This window comes from Poeciliopsis prolifica, unplaced genomic scaffold (genome assembly GCF_027474105.1).
Source record: "Poeciliopsis prolifica strain line A6 unplaced genomic scaffold, Auburn_PproV2 SCAFFOLD048, whole genome shotgun sequence".
NCBI classification, from domain to species: Eukaryota; Metazoa; Chordata; class Actinopteri; order Cyprinodontiformes; family Poeciliidae; genus Poeciliopsis; species Poeciliopsis prolifica.
In genome coordinates, this window is record NW_026562423.1 from 3,673,811 (window position 1) to 3,698,035 (window position 24,225).

A 24,225-nucleotide genomic window follows, 5' to 3' on the forward strand; every position below is an offset into this window, starting at 1 on the left:
CAGATTGCAAGTACTTGCCAACAACTAATAGCATAATGTTACTGCAGATTATCATCACTGCTGCCTATGGATATTGAGTGGACGACCCCAAACTGTTCTGTCAAAGTTGTGACAATGGAATGGCCCAAAATGTCTCGGTGTGCTGCAGATTTCCTTTCACTGGAACGGAGGAGCCGAAGACAACCGCTAGCGAAACATTCCCACACCATAATCACCTCTGCACAAAGCTCCCAGTTGACACAGTGCAGTCAGGCCCCTGCTGTTGTCCTGGAGACTGCCAGAGGGGACACGTTAAAAACATTTTTTGGGAAAAAGGCTCATTCGTTGAGCCTGACGGCATGTCAGCTGTCGGACAGCATGATTTGTACACTTCCTAGTTTAAGTGGTGAACGAGTGCGCTCAGCAAGTGGAAATCCCTTCTGCGACGCCCCCTACACACTGTTCTTGCGCTGATCTGCAGGCGACTTGAATGCTGGAGGTCTGCAATGAACTTTGCAGAATGTTGGCAACCTGCACACCACGTCCCTTAGCGACCTCTGACACTGCTTTGCGGTTGTACCCAGCCAACTGCTTGGCGTCTGAGTTATAGTCAGTTCCATTCACTCACTTTGTTGCAATACCCCTAAGACATATCACAGCCAGGCTCATTGTACAGGTGGCATCCTCTTACAGAATTCGCAGAGCTCCTAAGGAATCCCAATCTTTTGGGAATATTTGTGGAAACAGTCTGCATGCTTTGATGCTGGGACTGTTGTCATGGAAGTGGCTGCAACTCATCAAGTCATGATTTGCATGTTTGACTGAATACTTTTCGTAATTGACCGCATGCTTGAATTCCTTCAGCTCAGGTAAGTTGCTTCCGCTTCAGCTCCAGATGAAGCTTGTTCCAAATAAGGGAAGCATAACAGGAAAATACCATTTATTGAACGTAGAGAAGCAATTGTTGCTGCTTATCAATACAGGAAGGGCTATAACGCCACTTCCAAACAATTTAATATAGCCATCACTCCCCAGAGAGAAACAAATATTCACAGATGAAACACGTTTTTGAGCTTCATGGGAGTGGCTGCAACAGCTAAAAATACAAAATCTGAGAGGAAACCACTGCCTTTGTCAGCAATTTATACGTCTAACTTTCATAGGGGAATTTACTGAACACATGGCTTCTCATTAAGAGTTGCTGGAAGAAAAGACTCCAGAAAGGAGACCAAGCCAGAGATGTTTAACCATAACATGCAGCACAATGTTTGGGAAAACAAAAAAAATAGTACATCTGCACAAAACCCTCATGTTAACAGTGAAGCATAGTAGTGGAGGAGTGAGGATTTGCCTTTGTCTTGCATTCCCTGAGTCAAACATGGCTTTTCCTTCATGCCAAAACGGTTTATGCCGTGTGTAAAACGTTTTTATCTGTTGCTGTTAAAATGTAATTACTGAAATACATGAACTTTTCTATGATATTCTAATTTATGGAGATACTCTTGTGATGTTTAATAATAATGTTCCACGTCTACTTAGATTGTAATGTATAAAAAACTGTTCATAAGCAGATGATGCCTCCTCTCCTGAGGTGAATATAAAGAAGAGGTGGTCACGTGTTCCTGTCTTGATTTTTTTTTTTTTTTTTTTTTTTTGCCGGTTAAATTCTTCTGTTTAAAATAATTTTGCCGGGTTCCTCCATCTGCGTGTCAGACTGCAATGCAACCCATGCTGCAACCGACCTAACCTCTCCACGGCTATTTTTATTATTGTTGTCATTGGTAAACATCACTCATCTGCGTGCGCGAGCCGGTTTTTCATTGGCGGATACAATTGTCTCTTGCGGCACTTCCGCCCGTTTGTCGGCTTTTGATTGGTCTGCGACTCGGCCTGGCTCCGCCCTCCTCTTCACCGTGGTGAGTCTGAGCGGTTGTGTCCCCGGTCTGGCACGTTCCTGGCTAAATCCTCCACTGTGTCAAATTGGAGCCCCCCTTTCATTAAACCAGGCCAGAAAACGAAGCCTTTTAATTGACCACATTAGCAACTAAATTGCTGCTCCCTTCCACACCTCAAAATCTGCACCAGACACCTTGGACTGGAAGATGGCGGTGGTAAGCGGGATGCTGGGGTCGGCTATAGCCCGGCTGGAGGGCCGAGAGTTCGAGTATCTCATGAAGAAAAGGTCGGTGACTATCGGCCGGAACTCTTCCCAGGGCTCAGTGGACGTCAGCATGGGCCACTCGAGCTTCATATCCCGGCGGCACCTCGAAATCTTCACCGCCGGGGAGGATGGCTCGGGCACGAGGGAATTCTACCTCCGGTGCCTCGGAAAAAACGGGGTGTTTGTTGACGGGGTGTTCCAGAGAAGAGGGGCTCCACCTCTTCAGCTTCCACGAATGTAAGTGTCGAGGGCGAGCGGCGTTTAGTGTTGCCCATGGATGAACAGTCTCGTGTTTTTTTTTTTATTGTGCGTATTGTTATTGTTGTGTTAGCCTGCAGCGGTGGCGCACGTGCTGTGTCGAGCCTGTTACGTGCTCTTAGTGTGTACAGCAGCTACGTCACGCGAAATCTCCATGTCTGACACGCTAATGTGACAATATTACTGCTTGCTCCTCCAAAAAACAAAACAAACACAAAACCTACATTAATAACCCCTCAATAATGTTATCGGTCCCACATTTCCCCAGCCTTTGTGATGTCATTTATCCTTCCGCTCCGGTTTTTTTGCCCTGTTTTCTACGATGTTGCACATGTGGAAGCTAGCTTGTAACGTGAAAGGGGGCATTAGCTTCCGTTGTTTTACATGTGGCTGGGAATGGTTGCGCTCATCTTTTGAAAGCCTGCGTGAAAATGAATCCCATCCCGACACGAGGACTTGCACTGTTTGAAGAGTTAATTTTCCACTGCTTGTTGGTGAAACCCACTGTCACTTTGTTGAGCCAAGATAGGTGTTGTCTTTTTCCTGCCTGACTACAATACACTCAAACGAGCTGCTGATTGACCCGATTTCGAGAAGTATTGTAATTTTGGAGCTTACATATCAGAACCTAGTTTAAAAACAAACTCGTGTTTACTTGAGTCAAAAGTTGATTACGTCCAAATTAGGCTCCCTTTAGTCTAATTTGACAAACTTTTACTTTGGACAAATGTTGACTGTTAAAAGGTTGTGTTAACCAAACAACCTGCATGTTTGGAACAGACTTTGAGAATGGAACAGGTAAAACACATTTAAAATGGAGATAATCTCACTGGACGTGTCACCCAATGGAAACGTAATCCATGTTTAGATTGGAAAGCTATTAGCTTTAGCCATTGGAATTCACCAGTTTATTTTGAGCAAAGACATGAAGAGTTATCTGCCACAGGTAACATACAAACTGCTTCTAAATGTTTACATGGCCTCCATAAAGTCTTATTGCATCACAATTGGAAGAAGACTGAACAGATATATTTAGTCTTTTCTCTTAAATGAATTTGGCAGAATTTACCGGCTTGAATCTACAACGATGGAACAATCTCCTTCAGACATCAGACAAAACTAGAGGGGTTTAGAGAAAACTAAATGCAACATAACAGCACAAACGCCCCCTGCTAGATGTCAAGCGCTACAGCAGAGGTGTGATAATCTGGGTTTGTTTCGCAGACACAAGGCCGAGGTGTGTTGTAGTTATGAACTCGGCTGTTAACATACCAGCATATTCTAGAGTCGAACGAGAGGAAAACAGGAAACGGCAACAAATACGCAACAGAATGGCCAAAACAAACCTTCAAAAAGATTGAAGGTGTTGTGAATGACCCAGTCAGTATCCAGATCTCAGCCTGACCGAAACGCTGTGGAGGGTCCATAAGGGCGTTGTGCAGAAAACCAAAGGGAATTTAAAGAACCTAGTAAAGACCAGATCAATTTTTTGTCGTCAAATGTAAAGCTGTTAAACAAAAAGTGGACCTGTTCTAAGTTGGCCAAGACTGTGTGGAAGGAATGATGACTCATACACAAAAACTAAAATCTAATTTTACCTCTAGTTTTGTTCCATTTTCAGTATATTTTCCCATAACTTCATTGGAAAGATTGTCTGCACAACAGATCTGTTGAGATTGTCACGTTTAGTTGAGTGCAACTGGTCTAAATATAGCCAAGCCCATTAATAGAAAATTAGACAGTTTAAGCAGGATCTGTTATATAACGGTCTTGGATCATGTCCATAATAGATTGTTGTGAAGTCTCTGTGTTCCTCTCCGGTCTTCATTTGGAGCGCCTGGGCATGCTTGTTGCCTGGCAGAGGGGCTCGTCCACACGCTGACATTGTGACTCGCCCCCACGGTGTCGTTTCACCGCTCGGGTCCGTGTCGTCCCGCAGGTGTTGCTTCCGCTTCCCCAGCACGAGTATAAAGATCACGTTCACCGCCCTATCCAGCGACAAGAAGGAGCCAAGGAACGTGCCGGAATCACCGGTCAAACCCGTCCAGCCCCAAATCTCACCGCTGACCATCAACATCCCCGACAACATCGCCCACCTCATGAGCCCGCTGCCCTCGCCCACCGGCACCATCAGGTAGGAAGACGATGAGGGTGCGGTTTGAGTTTGAGTTGCAGTCGCAGCAACATTTCTAAACATGAAGGACACCGACCCAAGAAATCCGTTTTCTGTTTTGTGATGTTTTTTACAGCGCTGCAAACTCGTGTCCGTCAAGTCCGAGGGGAGCAGGACTCTCCAGCTACAGAACGAGCCGCGTTCTCACCTCGGAAATCATAGGAGACAACTCGCAATCGGAAAACGACAAGGAGGCCTCCGGTGAAGACAGCCCAAAGGTGAGAGGACACGGAACAGGAAGTAGATCGGACGAGACACAGAATGTTTTGCCTGTCTTTATGGGTATGAGCATGTTCATACAGTAATAGTATTGAATAATAATAATAATAAGAGGAAGAAGATAAACCCTTTTGTATTTGTTCTGCTCAGCGTCATCCTTATGAGTGCTTTCAGTCAGATGATTCTTCAGATTTGCTGTAATACAGACTGCTACAGCAGATTCTTCACAGTCATCACCATTAGGGCTGCAACTAATAATTATGAATCACATAAAAAATATTGGCACTTAATCCTCTTTTATATTAGACATGTTAAAAGATGGTACTAAATAATTTAATCACTTATTTAAAACAGAAAATAAACATTTTATTGCCTAAATGCAATAATACAGCATTCCTTTAGTGAATTCGAAGTGGAGTTAAAATTATGCCACTTGAGAAGTTTTTGCTGAAACATATTGACAGATAAAGATGTTTTCATCTTAAATGTAAAATTTGTGTATGTTTTGTACAGTGTTGGCTTAATTCCTGCTCTGCCAGTTAGCCAGGAATTGCTAAACGAATCGACGGATTATTTAATTCATCGATTAATCCAAATAATCGTTTCAGCCCAAATCACCGTCTACATTGGCTATTTGAAGTAACAGCCTAAATTTAAGTTTACCTCTGTTAACGCAACAACAGTGTAGAAAGACATTTACACTCCCTCTAGAGAAGAAACTGTTTCCACTCATCAATCTGTGTCTTACAAGAATAATTCTAAACAACTCGTAGTCCATTATTCTACAAGAATATAGATTATTCATGAGTTTAAATTGTTTCACCGTCGCTTATCATTCTAGAAGTAGATATCTAAGCAAATTAGTTTCCCAAGTGAGACCAGAAAGTTTCAGGAGTTTCATGGGACGTATTCAGTTCTTCCACCAACTATGGAACTTTTTTTTTTTAATCATTAAAACCAATAATATGTCACCAGTTGTTTATCAGTTTGTATTTTACGTCTTTAGTAAAATACTTTAGTAAGATGTCGTTTGATTTTCTGTCGTTTCTGTTCCACTTTGACACTGGTAATTAACTTTTTTCAGGTCTTTATTGTTACAAGACTGAGAAACAAACGTTTTTACAAACACATTCATTTTGCTCCGTTCTTGTTTGTGTGTGTCCACAGGACGACTCCAAACCTCCGTATTCCTACGCACAACTAATAGTCCAAGCGATCACCATGGCTCCAGATAAACAGCTAACGCTGAACGGAATATACACCCACATCACCAAGAACTACCCCTACTACAGAACAGCTGACAAAGGCTGGCAGGTCAGTGGCTCCACCGCATCTGCCAGGGGACATCTGATTTCCAGTTACTGTAATACTTGGGCTTGATTATTGAGCTGCCGTTCCTCAGCACTTTATTAGTAAGTCTAACAAACCTCAATCGCCCATTCACTGTTCTTCCAAAGATGCATCACCCTGAAGAGCTGCAACATATGTGGAAAAGGAAGTACTAGTACCAGCTGTCCTATATTTATGTTTAAGCCAGTATGTATAATTGTTGTACTGATAATATTGGATCCCAGGTTATGACTAGAAGAAGGCTTAAATGTATCAGAAAATAGATCCCACTCCACCTTATCTCCAACACATGTCTCATCTACAGGATTAGAGGAAATTTAACAACCCGTAGCTGTTTAAGTTTTCAAGTTTGCTCTTTCAATGAGCAATAAACATTCATTTGGTAAATAACAGTGGAACCGGAAGACATTTTAATATTCAAAGCAAAGCACAACAACCAAAAGAAATAAATAAAAATGGAAATAAAAGCCACTTTCAACCAAAAACCACAAATAAAATAGATTATGATGTGTACAGGGAACTAAATTGCCCTTTAGAAGTTAAGTTACAATGAGCTCATTCTGCTCTCATGTGATTAATTGATTATTACAACAGGCTTTCTGACATCCTTAAAAAAAAAAAACAATAACTTTGTCTTTTCTCCATTGCTTTATTTAGATATAAAATAATTTTAACTGACGGTTTAAGGATGAAGTGCAGTGTTGGTGTTGTGCAGCACTGTTTCAATATTGTTGAAAACAATATTGACCGGTTTTGCCTGGTGAAATTGTGTTTTATTCAATGCAGCATATTTTTATATCACCGAATGAAAACATGACTGATTGACTTCAGTGAAATCCATAATAGATCACATTCCAATCCCATAAAATCATGGATTGGTTGCACGTGAAACCGTCACGTGCGGCAACATAAAATATTTCTCTCCTTTCGTCCAGAACTCGATCCGCCACAACCTGTCCCTGAACCGCTACTTCATCAAAGTGGCCCGGTCCCAGGAGGAGCCCGGCAAGGGTTCGTTCTGGCGGATCGACCCCTCCTCGGAGGGCAAGCTGATCGAGCAGGCCTTCAGGAAGCGCCGGCCCAGGGGAGTGCCCTGCTTCCGGACCCCGGTGGGGACGCTCTCCTCCAGGTACGGCTCGCCGCCTCACCCCATGTTTAAGCTCGCCGCTCCACGCCGGTGATTCTTCTCGTCGTCGTTTCAGGAGCGCCCCTGCATCTCCCAACCACATGGGGGTGCTGTCCGCCCACTCCAGCGGAGTCCAGACCCCAGACAGCCTGTCCAGAGAGGGATCCCCAGTCCCCATGGAGGCAGAGGCCCCCCCAACAGCACCCACCCAGACAGCCGCAGTCCAGCCCAAGCTGGCCGTCATCCAGGAGGCTCGCTTCGCACAAAACTCCCCAGGTAGAGCCTCAAGTTTCTCATGAACAGATCCAGCTGTTTCAGGCTGTTACTAATGATTGTTACAGTTATTGATTGATTGATCTGTTATTTTTGATGATTAATCAGTTATTTTCCCAACTCGTCGGTTAAGTATTTCTATGAGTAATAGATCATTTTACTGATTAATCAGTTGACTATTTTAGTTTAGTTTGTTCATTTTGATGGTTAATCGATTAATCTGCCATTTTCATTCATGAATTGGAAAAAAAAATGGCTCTTTCTGCAGATTGTGCATTTCAATCTTCTTAATACGATATTAGAAATGCACTTGAAAAATGCAATTCATTTTTTAAATAATAAAATAAGCATTTATTACCTGAAATGCAATAACTTGACGGCTTTCCTTCAGTCGGCCATTTTCGCTTATGAAGCATCACGATTTTTGTTTGCTGCTGACATCATTTCCTGTTTCCTGTCCAGGCCCCCCTCAACAGCCAGCCGGTGCTGATCGCCGTGCAGCGCCAGATGCCTCAGACCACCATGAAGCCGTGACCTACACCATGGCGACCCCGCCATGGTGACGACATCGGTGAGCTCCGCTCCCGTCATGCAGACCGTGCACGTGGTCCACCAGATCCCGGCCGTCACCATGGCGACCGTCGGGGGGCAGCCCGCCTCCGCGGAGAGCCCCGAGCCTCAGGAAAACGGAGGCGGCGGAGGAGGTCGCCAGGAGGTCAAAGGTGAACTTCACCGGGAGGCGTCCGCGTCAGGCGTCAGCCGTGACGTCGCTCGTCAACTCGCACTCTTCTCCCATTGTGCTTTGCAGTCAAGGTGGAGCCGGTCCCGTCCATCGCGGCTTCCTCGATAGGCGGAGTCGGCCGCATCATCCAGAGCTCGCAGGCCGCTCCCTTGGCGACCGTCACCATAGTGCAGCAGGCCCCGCTCGGCCAGCACCAGCTTCCTATCAAGGCCATCACGCAGAACGGGACTCACCTGGTGCCCATCAGCACCGCCGCCAGCTCAGGTGACGCCTTTTGAATAATGGTTAGGTCGTTTCATGGTCGTTTTATCCAATATTTAACAGTAAATAGTTACATAAACTGCAACAAACGTTACAGTTGTAACATAAAATAAACCTGTGGAAATGATTACCTTGGAAATTAATATCTTTATTCTTGTAATGGGAAAGGAAAAAGAAAAAACACCCTGGCTCTTCTATTTCCTCACGGAGTTGACATGAATTAAAGATAAATGAAACACCTGCTTAAGATGGTGGCTTGAGGCGTGCTGACATCATTCTGAGCTACGGAAACCCAGGAGAAAATCCAAAGTTTCCCAAAATTGGATGTATCCCAGCCTTATGTGGATCATTAATCTTTAGCATCTAAAAATTGAGCACTTCTCCGTTTCCTCAGACTCAGAATGTCTCTTGTGTGGTAGAAAAATGAACATCATCAAAAGCTGAGACAGAACAAACACGTTGTTTGATAGGTGTTCTATAAAAATAAAGCTGAGAATGTCGAGTGTTGGCTTGTGTTTAACACTTTGCGCAAAACAAGGTCCAATTAAAAGAGCCAGTTTCGTTCGTCGTGATGTCAGCGTGTCACCGCAGCGACCGCCTGCCGTGCGCGGAGCAGTCCCCCCTCTCTGGCGTTTTAACGAACTCGTCCCTGTCCTCCGTGTCTCCGCAGCAAACCCCCTCCATCTCCTGGCAACGCACGCCTCGGCCTCGGCCTCCCTCCCCACCAAGAGGCAGAACGGAGAGCTGCAGGACCCGCCCGACGCCAAGAGGGCGAAAACCAACGAGGAGAACGGCCCGGCCGCCGTCGGCAGCAGCAACAACGGCACCACAGACAGCGGGGAGGCTGACGACAAGTAGCCCCGCCCACCTCCATCCCCATCCTTCCATCCCATCCTCCGTCACCATCCTCAAGGTGCCAAAAAGAAAAGCACTACAGATTGTGCGAACCCCACCCGTCCGCCCCCTATCTGCCACGTATTTAATAGCAGAAAACTCGATGCAAAAAAGAAAACAACAAAAAAAAAAAAAAAACTAGAGACCAAACTGAAAATGAAACAGAAGCGTAGCTGATGACTGTGAATCCCCCCTTCCACTCCCGTCACTCTCAAGTTGGAGCCCAGAGAGCAAGAAGAAGCAGAAACAGAAAACAGGGAAAGTCCAGAACAAAAAGATTCCATGCAACTTGCCCCGCCCTCCTGGCCCCAGCCACCCAAAGACAAACAGGAGCGTCTCCTCCTGGTAGCATTACAGAAAAATCAAAGCGTTCAAACAGTTGGCCGGCTTGTGGACATGTGGACATTCCCATCTTCGGCAGCTAGCCTCCACGTCGACCTACCTAACGAGTCGCGAGTAGAAATGCAGTATTCCGTCGTATCTTCGGTGCGCCACGGAGCAGTTAGTCCGTTTTTATTTGTTGTTTTTGTTTTTCCCTCGTTTTTTCCCCCGAGGCACCAGTAATAATCCGGAGCAACGAGCGCCGCCTCTTTAAGAAACATCCCAACATCTCAATTCTGGGAGTCTTTCCTGTTGTTGTTTTTTATTTTTTGTATGTGGACTGTTCGGTGACATGAATGTAGTCTTACTTTTTTGTTTTGTTTATTAATATATATTTTAGTTTTTTTTTCTTTTTCCTCATTTAAAGAAAACACTATGGAGTGGATGCTCTTTCTGTTTCTGCGAATGAAACGTGGTTCTCACTGTACATCAACAGATCTTTTGTCATATTTTCCAGATATCCTACGAATGAAAACGTATATTCCCGTGTGTATTTGAGCATACGTGTCATTGAGCTTGCATGTTACAGATGTAGAAACAAAACGTACCAGAGCAGATCATTTGAATATGGAACTGAAGAAAACTTAAGACTGAATCTACGCTATACGATTCTGACCTGTGCTGCACTTAACCTTGGTTTTTTTTTTAATTATTATTTTGTATTTGCTCACTTGTTTTTCTCCGTCATCATCGGCTGTGTTTATCTTTGTGTTGAAGTTGATTCGCCTTGGTTTTCTTTCCTTTTTTTTTAACTTCAGGCGACAAAGTAAGGCTTTTCAGCTTGTATTCTATGTTCTATGAGCTAAAACAAGTGATAGGTGTTCGTTCTGCTTCAGTGGAAAAATGCATTTTTTTTTATATATATATAAATTTATTTAAACACATATTCTCTCTGTATTTCTTTGAGTAAACCCTCTCAGTTGAGCAAATGCAGAAGTCTATATATTTGTTTCTTTGTGTGGAAAAAAAGGGGTTGAGTTTTAGTCTGAATGTTCCCAAAGATTAAAAGTCTGGTTTGTAATGGGATAAACTCAAAATGGCTCCCAAAAAAACCTACATACTGCAACTATAAGTTGTAGTTGTGGGACATCGAGAGCTCTTGGGGGGCCCCCTGCTGGCAACATAGGCCTACTTCAGGCATTTTCCTTTACCTGTCTCATTGCAGTAATAATCGCAACAAAAAATAAGCAGCAAGAGTTCATCAAACCTATCTGGAAAAGCAGATGTTAAATTTTATTCACAGATTTAAATGCACATTTTACAATCATTAAGTGTATCAGAAACCGGTTGGCCGAGTTCTCAGTTTACTCGGCATCCCCCTCTAGTGGTCCGGGTCTTCCGAGCGCCGCAAACGCACGTTCGGATGCAAGAAGAAGCCACAAAAAAAAAAATGAAATGTGTTTTGCAGCAAGTCGACTGAAGGCCGTGATAGATGAAAAAGAAACGAACAAAAAAAAAAAAAAAAATTGTCACTAGTTTTACTGCGGTGGATGCAAACAGACTTGTCCAGAGGTTGCTGAGGGATCAGCTCAAATGGCAGAAACGAGAGCAGCGATGAAGGTGCAAAGTGACCAATAGCACGAGGCAGAATAAAAATGTAACTCATGAATGCAGTGAAGAAATATCGAATTTTTTTCTTTTTTTTTCTTGAGGTGGCTCTGACAAAAAAAAAAAAATGATTGGAAATCGATTAAACTAAGACTCAAGGTGCAAACATTTTCTCTGTGTAATTAACTTCCCCATGAAGCCAATCTGTGAAAAGAACTTCTCTCTCAAAATATACCAGCTTTTCTCCGGAAATTTTAGACTGAAGACAAAACCGTTCTGGTAAACGGAGTATTGCACAAATAAAGTAAAAAAAAAAAAAAAAAAAAAAAATACAGGTTAATTTTTAAAGTTTTTTTAAGCTACTGTTCTGTACAGCTCGATATGGTTACTTCAGTCAGGTGTATATACAAGCAAAGAAAATCTAAGGTGATGCCTAACAAAGCGGGATCCCCTCACACACCTAATAATTTTACACACTTTGTGTTCTCGGCGCGCGCGTTTTTATCTGCGATAATATGTGTGCGCACGCTCTCTTCGGTTTCAGAGGCACTCTGCCTGTAGTTTGGGGTTGGGCGGTGTTAGTTAACCAAGACGTCTCAACTATCAGGACGGGAATAAAAATAGCCTTCGGAAGACATCTTAAAACTGTTTGTATTTCAGAAAAAAAACAAAAAAAAAAACTTTCCCTCATCGCCGTGGGTTTGGTTTGGGAGCAAAGGTGGCGTACGTCATGAGTTTCCCATTAGTCCTCCTAAAAAAACAAATCTGTGCTTTGTTGTTTTCTTTGTCCACTCCATCTGATGCTCTGATGATCCAGAGTCTCTGCAGATAAGATGGAAGTGCAAAGTCGAACTTCTAATTCCTCAGAAACAGAAAAGGGGAAAAAAATAACAAAACAAAAAAAAAACCGTGCTGCTCAGCAGGAAGTCACGAGGGTCATATTTTCTCGTCAGTCATCTCCAGGAACTGGGCGTACACGTCTCTGGAACACTCCCCCTTTGGGTTAAACAGAAACTTGTAGTAGCTGCCGTCAGCACAAATGGCTGCAGGAAGACAGAAAGAGAGAAGAAGAAGAAGAAGAAGAAGAAGTGAGCAGGAGCAGATAGAAGAATCTGATTTCTTGGACGCTTTGGTGCCGAGTCTGATAGACGTGTGACCCTTCCCCCCCCGCCCGACAGGCGCCCCACGCCCACCGCTAGCTCACCTATGACGGCGTTGGGCTCCGTTCCGAAGGCACACACGCAGGGGGAGCCCGAAGGCACCTGGAACTTGGAGAAGCTCCACTTGGAGCTGAAGTATTTGGGGAGGAAGCTGGCGGACGCCAAACTGCAGAGGAGAAAGGCGAAGTCACAACTGGTTCTTAAAGAGTCACTTCAAAACGATTGACTTGCACTGAAATCTTCCACATTTTGTCACATGACAAAAGAACAAACCGAGATGGGGTTTTTTTTTTCCCTCTTCGTCTTTGTTTTTGGTTGTGAAGTTGAAAATAAAAACAATAAACGGTTCCCAGAACTTTCTACAAATGTAACTCTTAGGTCTTTCAGCATGGCTTCAGGCTACGGTGGCCGGGAGTTGCAAAAACACAAAGCAAACCGAGCGAGCGTGGACGACGCAAACGCCAAAACACGAAACAAATGAAAACAAAAAGATGTGGCAACAAAAGAAAAAAAAAAATGCAGCAACCACAGGAGGAAGAAGCGAAGGGAGAAAATGCCATGATTATAGGGAAAAACAGCAATTACGAAATGCTGCAGGCAGAACAGATGTGCTCCAGACCACTAGGGGGAGTCAGTCAATAACCAGGTGGTCAGTAAAGACCTGATATTGTATTTTATGATTTAATGGGAAGTTCAGAAGAAAGACTGAGGGAGGAAGACAAATTTTGTAATACTTTATGGCGTTTTTCAAACATGCAGTCTTTTACAATATTATAGAACAGCTCCAGGTCCCACCTACTGGTCTGGAGGACTTATGTCAACATCAAACTATTAGTAGGATTTTCAAATGATTATGAAAACAGCCATTTTGAATAAAGATCAACATGAACTTCAGCCAAGACTTTTTTTCTTGTTAAAATGGTTTGCTCATAATTTTAAAACATTTTCTTATAAAATTCTTATAGTTCTGCTGTTACTATGTCTACACTGAATGACTGAAACACAAGCCACTTTCGCAAAAAATTTGGATTGAAATCAGAAGCTGAATATTATTCAAAAAAACAAATGAACAAAAAAAAAAATCAGATTTTATTTTGATTTTTTATATTGCCCAAAACTATCAACTTTGCTTTTCTTTAACTTTACAGTCGTGCTGGTCTTAATCACTTAAAGCGATGAAGGTTTTGTACTTTGTAATGCGACAAAATGTGGAAATGGCTCAGAGAGCACAGACCTCGACTGTTTGTTCCTTTTGGGGTCTTCCGCAGCGAAGATGTGCACGGTGCCGTGGTCACTGGACACGCAGATCAAAGACGCATCCTGATTGAAGTTGATGCTGAAAAAAAAAACCAAAAATGAAAAAGAAACATAAGCAGATTTCCTATCATAGTTTCCTAAGAGGTTTTCCTTTTAAAAAATGAAAGATAACTATCCGAGGTTCTTTCCCTCACCAGTAGATGTTGGCCGTCTGCGAGCCTCGCCGCAGCTCCTGGATGAGTTGTCCCGCCGACGTGTCGAAGATCCTGATCAGAGTGCCCTGCGGAAAAGCGACGGGAATTAAGTCGCAGGAAGTCAGAGGTCGCCAACCCCCTCATCCAGCAACAGCAAAAAAACAAAAAACAAAAAAAAAAACCCTCCCCGCACTTTCTCCGACGCCGTGGCTATCCTGGTTCCCTGCAGGTTGAGTGCGATGCAGCACAGCGCCCCCTCGTGGGCGGGGATGTCGACGGGCGGCTTCTCGGTGTTGGCCAGGTCCACGATCTGCACGTGGCCCGAATGCGTTCCCGGGAACGCCAGGAGGGAGTTGTTGCTGTTGGGACACAGCACGCACAGACCTGGAACGCACGAGACGGCGGGCGCCTTACAAACAACCAGACACCCGCTGTGACGACTGATAACGACTCGGCCTGTCCGGACGGGACGACCGGGAGCCCGAGAACCCACGGGCGCCGGCACCGACCTTTGGGGTTGTAGCAGGTCTCGAACACGTGCAGCTGATGCGGGTTGTGCGTGAAGGTGAACACTTTGATCATGGAGTCTAGGACTACTACAATCCTGAAAAAACAAACAAACAAAAAATATCCACACATCCAGATGTAGCCGTCTAATGTTTCTGAAGGAAAATGGAGGCAAAGTGGAGTCCGCCCGTACCTGTCCGCCGAAGCTTCACCGCTTTCACCTCTGTGGAGAACTCGATCTCGATCACCGTCTTCTTCTTGAGGTCGTCCAGATCATCACTGGAACGTCAACCAATCACACGATTAAATGAAAGTATCCAAACGCATTTTACAAGTAAAAACGAGTTTCCAACTGAAGGACTTAAAATGACGGTTAATGATTATTTTAGTCATTGACTACTGTGACGATTAATCGGATTAAGAAAACTTTTTTTTTTAACGACGTCTGCCTTTTTGCTTTTTAAGTCCATCTACTCCAGTCAACTATTAATTGCTTGCTAATTACTTGACGATTATTTTAATAATTGATTCATCACAATTCAGCCGACTAATTGTTTTAGCTCAAAAGAAATGCAAAAAACAAAAAAAATCTGCAGAAAAGTGTCTTCCATTTTGTTTTATGACTTCACTGTAGATTAGAAACTGAGCAGAAAGCTAACACTGTGTCACTAAAACACAACTATTGTGAAAAGTTAAAGTTTTTCCTGAAAAGACAAGGAAAGAAAAAAACAAAAAAAGGTAGAAGATGGAGTGCTGCAAAAAATAAGACGAGCTTCTTCATGCATCTCCACCTTGTAGATCTGCAGACAAGGAATGGGGATGGAGATAAACTGCTGGAATCCTTAATGTCAAGACTGAAACAAGAAGTTATAATATTGCTTAAACTGAATTTGGCGGGAAGTTTAAAGACAAACTAAGAAAGCTCCAGAGTTTGCTGCTCACTCGCAGAAAATCCCACTGAAAGTTGGTGAGGTTTGTGGTTCCACAGCGCAAAGGCAAACCGCATTTTAAGCTTCGTTGAATACTTCTGCAAAGGAAACCCGCAGTCATTTTCTCAACCTACCCAATCAGTAGGAATGTGGCAGGCATACCTTTATTAGTCGGGTACTTGGGTTTCTTCCCTCCTCCCACCAGCGCCAGGTAGTTACACCTAAACAGCATCTCCACATGGCCGACGCCTCCCTCTAGGAACTCTGAAACACAAACACGGGGGACATTCCCGATCTCTGCAACAGATCCGTGCGTGCGAGAGCGCGCCGACACAAACGGTCTGCTGCACTGCTGCGTGGCGTGAAGGAGAAACAGAATGCTCTTCAGGAAACCGTGCACATTTGCATCCTGAATGACATGCCTCCATGGAGGACGCTTACCCAAATTTAAGCCGTTACATTCCAGTAATAGTGCAGTATATTTCCAAGAATAAGCAAAAAAAACAAAAAAAAAAAAAAAACATATATATGTAATTTTTGCACTTATCTTACCTTGCTTTTCCTTTTCTTTAAGAGGATCTGTGTTGTAGACACGAAATCCATTCTCCATTCCACAAGCAAAGCATCCTGCACAAGAACACAAAGACCCAACAAATGCAACTAAATTCTATAAATATACATATATTTTATGATCATTCCCACAGAGTCTAGGTAACAGGAAGTGGCAAAATAAAAGCTGAAGATGAACCACTGCCCACAGAGTGAAGCAAGCCACTAAACCTCCACCGTTATTGATGGAGAACTTCGTGGTGGAGTTTCCACTGATCCGTTCTGGGTTCACTTATCAATTCGGCTCCAGCTACGTCAAAGTTTCATACCTCGGCTTGACAAAAACGAAAAATATAAAGACACTTCCACGGCCCGTACAGTGTCTTTATGGAAAACTTGGTACAAGTAAATCACACGGCTTATTCTGGAAAGTACGAACGAGGAAAATATTGTGGAAACAAATGACGTGCGGGAATTCAGAGCTAACCTTAGTACTGTTGACATAGCCGCTTTTAGCCGATAGCCGCTTTTAGCTGATAGCCGCTGCGTTCGAAGGGCTTTCTGCTAGCAGCAGCGTTAATGCTAAGTTAGCATACAACACCCATTACACATAACCCTCTTTTCCCAGCTTGTGTTTATATCTGTTTTCTATTGCTGGGTCCCCGAGTCATTACTTCGTCAGTCAGAATATTTGTAAGCAATAAACTAAAGTGGCAGCTGCAGCTCTAGTTGGCTGAATTCAAGCGTAGGAGCTAATGCTAATGTTAACTCTATTGGTAATTTAAGCTGGTAGTTCAAAGGAAAACATATTTATTCATGTAAAAGAAAGAAAAAAGAAACAAAAGAACGAATGTGGGATTTAAGAAACGATGACTGACGTGTCACACTGAGACAACTAACAGGCAATGAATCGTAAATTTACGACGTTTCTCAATTGTATTAGACAAGGGGGGTTGAAATAAAGATTATTGCGATTATGATTCTTACCGTGATCCTGGTTAAATCCAGCATAAAGAAGCCCATTTCCATGTGGATTGGACGGTAGTAAATTCATCGTTATAAGAAAGTAGCCAGCGATGTGAAACGAGTAAAAACTCAACAGTTTTTGTCCGTTGGCTAACTGGCTACCATTCCTCCACCAGAGTCGGGCTTTTGCTGGACACAGCGAAGAAGAAGAAGAAAAAAACAAAAAACAAAACCGGGGCTGTCTCTCGCTGTCGGGATCGGAGGGAATTCACTTGTCTCCAGTGGATGTCGTAAATGCGTGTCAACATCACGTCATCACATAGTCTGAGTTAAATGTAGACGCCTTTCAGCAATTTCAGAGCAGATCAATTACAATCCTGTACCCAATTCAGTCATTTGATTTGACCTAAAATCTGTTTTTCCTTTTTTCATAGATAATTTTCATCCGGGAGTAACCCTGTAAAAGCAAGGAAGTGTCGACGGACATTGCATCTCACAATGAGAAAATCATGAACACAGAAATACAATACGGTGCACAGACGGCTGATGATGTTTGACCTGCCAAATAAGCCGCAAAAGCCCCAGTGGCCTAATGGATAAGGCACTGGCCTCCTAAGCCAGGGATTGTGGGTTCGAGTCCCATCTGGGGTGGTACTTTTTCCTTGTATTATATATTATCACTTTCTTACATTTCAAACATTCCTTTTTCAGTCAATGATGACACCATGAAGAATTACACCATCTTACTGATCTGACAACTATTTTCAATAGATGGTGCTGTATTAAGCCTTTTTAAATTTTTTGAAATTTGTACACAGCTAGGTATGTTCCCTACCAATTAACATAAAATAAACTGCATTTCTTGAAAAATTTTAGGTAAATACTATTAACAAAAAACAATTACCACACCAAATCACATCACTCAAAGCAAGTGACTAAATTTTTATTCAAGGAAAAAAAAAAAAATTCTAAAGGTAATTAAATTTGAAATCACATACATAAAATTATATGTCGAACTACAGCAAACATGTCTGTAAAAAATACAAAGATACATTTTTAGAATTCAGTACAATTATACATTTCTGACAATGCAGGTCTGTGGCAACCACGCAATATATGGACAATGTTAGAAGAGGAAAACTTGGTTTCAAGTCTCCATATCTAACCAGCACCCAGACAGCCAAGGTGAGATTTAACATCATAAGCAATCAGTTTTTATTTTCTGGCACAAAGCTGAAGCTAAACTAACCTCCTTCATAAGGGCCATAGTAAACTGATAGTTAAAATCCACATTAAGATTAATATAATGTTGATAGAAACTAGGAATGGACAAGTCTCCTGTGTCGCTTGAGGCCATGCAAACTTGAAAAGCCTTTGTTACAAACTGCGCAAACATATGGTCTCTCTCCTGTATGCGTTCGCATGTGCAAAGTAAGAAAGCAGGATTGGACAAAACCCTTTTCACATATGGTGCACTTGAAGGGTCTTTCTCCAGTATGGTACCGCCTGTGAATCTTCAATTCTGCTGCGGATCTAAAAGACTTCTCACAGTCATCGCACTTGAAAGGCCTTTCGCCTGTGTGGATCAAAGTGTGCCTCACCAACGCGTCCTTCCCAAAGAATCCCTTTCCGCAGTGCTCACATGGGAAGCGCATCCCTTTGTGGTGGAAGTTATCGTGTTTTAGAAGGCACCTTCTAGAAGTGAAGGTCTTATCGCATTGAGTGCAAGGGAAGATCGTGGTAGGTTTTTCGTCTACGGGTTCTCCGGCGTGATGCACGCGCTCCACGTGCCTCGTCAGCGTAACGCCGTGCCTGAATTTCTTGCCGCACTCCCAGCAAAGGTACGGATATGCCTTTGTATGCTTTTTCTGGTGCTCCACAAGATCAGAGTATGAGCGGAACCTTTTAGCACAGTGAGAGCACTGGAAAGGCTGGTAACCGGTGTGTTTCCACTCGTGTCTGATGAAACGCTTCAAACTGGAAAAGGTCGTGTCACAGTACGGGCAAGTGAAAGGCTCAGTGGGGTTGTGGGCATCGATGTAATGCTTATGAAGGGCCTTGAACACGGGGAAGTGCTCCTCGCACCGATTGCACTGGAACGGCGTGTGGGATTCTTTGTGCATGGCCAGAGCCTCTGAATCACGTACTAGTTTCATGCAGACCTCGCAGTAGAGCGGGTTGTGGGTCTGCTTGTGGGAATCCAACGTTGACTTGTATTTAAAAGCCTTGTCACATTCGTCACATCTGAAACAATGTTTCACGTCATCTGGGTTCTCGGGATCCACTTGCTGCTCAGTGTAGCAAATGTTCCTCAAGTGGAACCTAAACGTTTGTCTGCATTTGAACTCGACGCTGCAGTGAGGACAGTAGAATGGACCTTCCAGGCCACTCTTACTTCCATCTGGGCTTCTTTCTCCTAATTCCCCGGAAGACTTCTCCGACATGATATAATCAGGATCTTGGGCGGCGCTGTCTGGAGGATGATCGTCAAATGTCTCACAAATTACCCCACTGGATGACTGTTCACCAGCGTCTGACGTGGTTTCTTGTCCTTGAGTATCTTTATCTGGTTTTACTTTAGTTGAAGTCGAACATTTGTGCTGCTGCAAGAAACGTAAACTCTTATAAAACTTTTTGCACACAGGACAAGCAATGGGCAGCTCCTCTGTGTGCTGATTCATATGTCTCTGCAGGAACCTGGCCTGGGTCACCACTTTGCCACACACTTTGCATGTTCTCTCATCCAAGTCGTTTTTTGCTGAACTCTGGGAAACTGTGGTACCGCCCAAAGTCTTACCTGATTTTCTCCACTGCGACAGGTACCGTTTCATCTTCAGTCCTCGATTCTTTCTCACTGGTCTTTCCCACAAGGGGTCTGCATCAAAGTCTTCCTTAAAGCCCCTTGCTTTACTTTCCACTTCATAATCTTTATCGTCGTCGTCTGGGCATTTCCTTCTCCGCCCACGTCTGTTTGGCTTCTTCTCCGCACCATCTAGCAGTGTCACTTGGCCATCCTCCCCAATGATCAGAGTCCCAGCATGGTCATCGTGCTGGTCATCTACCATTTCCCCCTCGCTGGCCTCAGTGCCTTCAGTGGGATCCGAGACCACAACATTGTCCATTTCAGCCTTCACCTCTCCACTGATGCCAAACCACTGTGGCTCTGCACACTCTACTGTGCTCCCAGGTACTTCGACATACACTTCTTTGTTCTCAGATTCCACCTCCATCTCTGAGCAGACTGTATACACGAGGCTACTCTCTGTGTCGGTTCCTGGCTGCTCGTTGACAATCACGACTCTTTCCACAGGAGGAAGACAAAGGGCTGATAAGATGCCACTGTCGACAACATAAGACTCTGAAAAGAAACACAATAGATCAGTTCAGTTAGAAAATGCAAACAACTTCCTGACAGAACTGTTAAATGGCAATGAACCTGTATACCAGAGAAGGATCTCCTTACCAATATCTTCAAGGTGGGTGAGATTTTTCTGTGTGTCTAACAATACTTTTAGATCTTCAGGTTGGACTAAAGTCTCCATTGATTCATTCAGGAAAGAGGTGGTGTCACTCATCAATGAAACAACCTGACAAAAATTAAATGATTTTAAAATGATATTCTCTTCAAATACATTTTTTGAGTACAACAAAAAGCCAAGATGTTTTCCTCTTGAGATTATGTGTATACCTGCTGGAGACTTTGAGCAGGAAGGAGCTTCTCAAGTCTGGACAGAAACAGCCACATCAGAGTCTGAATAGCTTTGTCATATGTGGGCCCAAAGTCTCCAGGAAAAACATCCTGAAACACCATCAAATCCAGTAAATATGGTGGGTGACCACCAACAACTTTAACAAGAACTGAAGATACAAAGCCGTTGTGTACGTAGGCTTACCTGGAAAAAGGTCATTCTTTCGTCTGGATCTCTGAGCAAGTTTTGAACAAGGCCCATGAAATGAGAATCAGACACCTCCGCATCAGACTGTAGGCAGAAGCAGAATCAATTGGTTTTTGCAAACTGATAGTAAATGACAAGCAAAATAACTCCATTTGTCAGAAACTCAGCATGCAACAGAGGTAAGAAAGTTTACCTCTATTTTCCAAAGAGACCTGAGGCTCTGCATTCGGTCGAGGTGTGGCTGAATAATCTGCAGGTCGGCCGTCTCATCGGAACGACACAGTTCCAGGATCAGCTGCAATTTAAAAAGCCAAAATAAATAAATCAGTGAGATAACAAAATTGTTTACAAAGCCGCTCAATTTCCCCTTCTGCTTTGTTTGGATTTACTTTAGAGTTGGTCTCTGTAGAAAACAGCAGTTTGATGATTAACATTAGGAGGTTGAGGCACTAATTCGACAAGTGCAGTTGTGTTGTTAATACATCATTATGACATTTATTTTGGTGACAGAAAAAACTGCTTTCTAAACACCAAACAATACACCCTTAATGTTGAGAAAAGCCTCTTATGCCATTATGTCACACACCCCAAGCCCTGGACTCTTTCAGGTCATGATTAATGTAAAAATATCCAATCAGAAACCAATGTTAGCAGACAAAACCCGACTCACTCGTGCTCTGAGGCCCAGAATGAGTTCAGCTCGCTGCCTTGTAGAAAGAAGCTGAGGAACAATCTCCGTGACCATGAACACAAACTCCTCCAGCAGGCCATAGTCGGACACAATCTTCTGCTCCACTGTGTGCCAGATCGCAGCAGACACCAGGCGGATGGGGGAAACCAAGAGGCGCAGGGCTGAGAGGGGAAGAGTGGGACCTGCAAAACAAGGAAACACAGTCAGCAGTTGCTTGAAAAAGGAGGTTTACGTTTTAGAGCAAGTCTGGGATGGACATTCAAACCTAAAGTCAAACATTAATATACCCCAGCAGATGATTCCAGACCTGTCCTTGGGATTTCCCGTTCAGACTGAGACAAGTGATGTGTTTCTACTGCTCTGAAAGTTGAACTCTTAGCTTGCTGCTCTGGGCAGTTTTATGCCTCTCTAGGGATTCTTTGATATTATCCTCTGGAGGATAACTTTAGGCTGTCTGCACTCTCTGAGTGTAAAGATTTCTCTCTTTCATAGCGTGTTACTTCACTGTAATTAACTCCGAATGAATATGATTTCTTTGAATCCATGGGTACAGTGAGAATGATTGATAGTGAAATCAACTGTCTACTTGTTCCATGTCTGAATAGGACTTCCAAAATAAAAGTAATTATTTTAGAACATTTGCTTTTGCTTGTCTTGGATTTGAAAGAATATATTTATATTTTCCACTAGTGATCAGAGTGTTCACACTTTCTTTGGACTTTTGGTGGGATTTTTTCTAGCTCCCATCATTTTTTCAAAAGCTGCATGTCTTATCTCTTAGTGAAGTTTCTTTGAATGAAAATAAATACCGACCCCTTTTTACACTGGACATGTTCTTCTTTACAAACTGAAAAGAAGAAAAAAAAAATCGCATACAAAATGTTTGACCCATGTCATGCGGTTTAAGACAGTCATCGATGTTGCTATCCAAACATTTCTGAATTCGAAGCAAGTTACAAAAAAAAAATCTCTGAAAAATTTTCTATTGTTTAGCAAATAAAATGAAATTTGTCATCCTAATTCTGATAAACAAAAAAAGTAAGGTCTGATTTAACTTCAGGCAGTTTGGTAAGGAAAAAAATAGATGTACGTGTGTTTTTACTCATTGTACGTAAATATCTGGTGTCAGCTGTAGCAAGGGATCGTTGTTAAGCTTAAATTCTACAAAACAGCGATTGAAGACAAGTAGATTTTTTTAAAAGTCAACTTAGTAGACCAATAAGCCATGTAAATGTCCTTACTCAAACTTCTAAACATTCTCCAAAAGCTACAAAACCATGGATATATGTGTTGATGGCTGATCAAGGCTGAACACTTGATTCAAAAGTGGTTTATTACTTGAGGGCTCGCTGAGACAGTCCTGGAGAAGGATGTTATATGGCCACTGAAATACAGTGCAGAAAGATTTACTTATGATTTAAGAGCTCCCACAGTGTTCTTGTGTATGTCGTTGTGATTGAACCCCTCCATATACTTCAGTTTTACTTTATCTACGTTATGAGACTTTTAAAATGAGCTGCTGCATTTGTGTTCAATAAATAGGTCTAATCTTCACGAAATAAAGTGATTTGATATGGAAATAGATGCTTGTCTGGCCCAGGTAAAGTCTGCATAGAATATTTTTATATTTGAAGAATTGATTGGGGGGGGGGGGGAGAGCAGGATTCATCTAATATTCACAAATGTAGCTGTTTAGGTTAAAAATGGCTGGATATGAGGATTCTTACAAATCACCTAATCTACATTAACTTTAGCCATTCAAAAGGAATAAAACGGCAATTCGTTTTCTTTTGAGTAAAATAAAAAAACACAAATTTAAGTTGTGATTTGGTGACAACTTTTAGTGTTTTAGAGAATGCAAATTACCCCCACAAGGGCAGCTGTTTAAATGTTGCACACCTCTTGTGTTTTGACGTATAAACGTCATTTTGTTATTGAAATCTTTTTCAGACGAAAACTTCTGACTTGACAGAACTATTTAGAGTATTGACAGAACTATTTAGAGTATTTCACAAAGATATTTACTTTAACTGAACATTTAAAGTAAATATTTGTGACAGCGTAAGACTTGCTCTTCACAAAACAAACTCCGATTAAGTCGGACATTTCTGGTTTTATTTGCATTCTCTGGACTTGATCAAATATGTTAATGTGTCGTAAAGGATTTATATTCAGTTTAAATAAGTTTTATAAGCACATAATTTCGGAAACTTTTGTTTCTGAAATATTAAGAGTGAACTGTAAAAACCACCGGAGTCATTTCAGAAGCTAACCCTAGCCTAGCATTAACTGAGTTAGCTCCAGTGCTTCTCTGCTAGCTAGTTTGGCACTGTGGCAGAACACCTTTAGCATGTTCTGCCACGAGCCTTGTAAATAAGCACCTCTGGCGGCGTCTAAGATAATCTTTAGTCCGACTTCAATAAAAATAATATGGACACTATGACGAAAACCGTCAGTTTTAACATATTATTAGGATGCTATTCCCGCGCGCGCGCTGCGGCCTAGCTAAACAAATCTACCAGTTAGTGTCTTTACTCACCGGGTAACTCGGAACTTCCTCCTTCCATCTTAGACAGTCACTGTGGTGACATTACAATGAGAACAACTGCTGTCCGGGACTCGACCGCAGTCAAAGAGATTCCTTTTGACAGCGGCTTTGTTCAATGCCAAAGTCTTCCAGGCGCTTCTTCTGCGTCAACGGTTGCTCTGCG

The 24,225-nt window shown here is 42.8% G+C and overlaps 3 protein-coding genes and 1 non-coding gene across 4 annotated transcripts; 2 read left to right on the top strand and 2 right to left on the bottom strand.

The window, feature by feature from the left end:
* The first annotated feature begins 1,879 nt into the window (after positions 1-1,879).
* foxk2a (forkhead box K2a) lies at positions 1,880-10,701 on the top strand. The gene is given in 11 exon segments (XM_055057483.1): positions 1,880-2,377; positions 4,338-4,532; positions 4,648-4,789; positions 5,958-6,104; positions 7,076-7,269; positions 7,343-7,547; positions 8,002-8,068; positions 8,071-8,093; positions 8,096-8,261; positions 8,348-8,545; positions 9,213-10,701. Coding segments are annotated over 11 exon segments (1,821 nt in total). The 5' UTR covers positions 1,880-2,081; the 3' UTR covers positions 9,401-10,701.
* A 313-nt stretch (positions 10,702-11,014) lies between these two features.
* On the bottom strand, positions 11,015-17,283 carry wdr45b (WD repeat domain 45B). The gene is given in 11 exon segments (XM_055057484.1): positions 11,015-12,408; positions 12,570-12,691; positions 13,760-13,861; positions 13,977-14,062; positions 14,170-14,360; positions 14,486-14,583; positions 14,679-14,751; positions 14,754-14,762; positions 15,575-15,676; positions 15,965-16,039; positions 16,949-17,283. Coding segments are annotated over 11 exon segments (1,032 nt in total). The 5' UTR covers positions 17,016-17,283; the 3' UTR covers positions 11,015-12,301.
* Positions 17,284-17,505: 222 nt separating this feature from the next.
* On the top strand, positions 17,506-17,578 carry trnar-ccu (transfer RNA arginine (anticodon CCU)). The gene has a single exon. It is a non-coding gene; the product is annotated as a tRNA-Arg (tRNA).
* Positions 17,579-17,856: 278 nt separating this feature from the next.
* Positions 17,857-24,225, bottom strand: LOC129377496 (zinc finger protein 184-like). Its single transcript, XM_055057485.1, has 7 exons — positions 24,054-24,225; positions 21,494-21,696; positions 21,017-21,118; positions 20,821-20,907; positions 20,616-20,726; positions 20,391-20,514; positions 17,857-20,285 (listed from the first exon to the last, which is right to left on the bottom strand). The coding sequence occupies exons 1-7, from the start codon at positions 24,079-24,081 to the stop codon at positions 18,247-18,249; spliced, it is 2,694 nt and encodes an 897-aa protein (XP_054913460.1). The 5' UTR covers positions 24,082-24,225; the 3' UTR covers positions 17,857-18,246.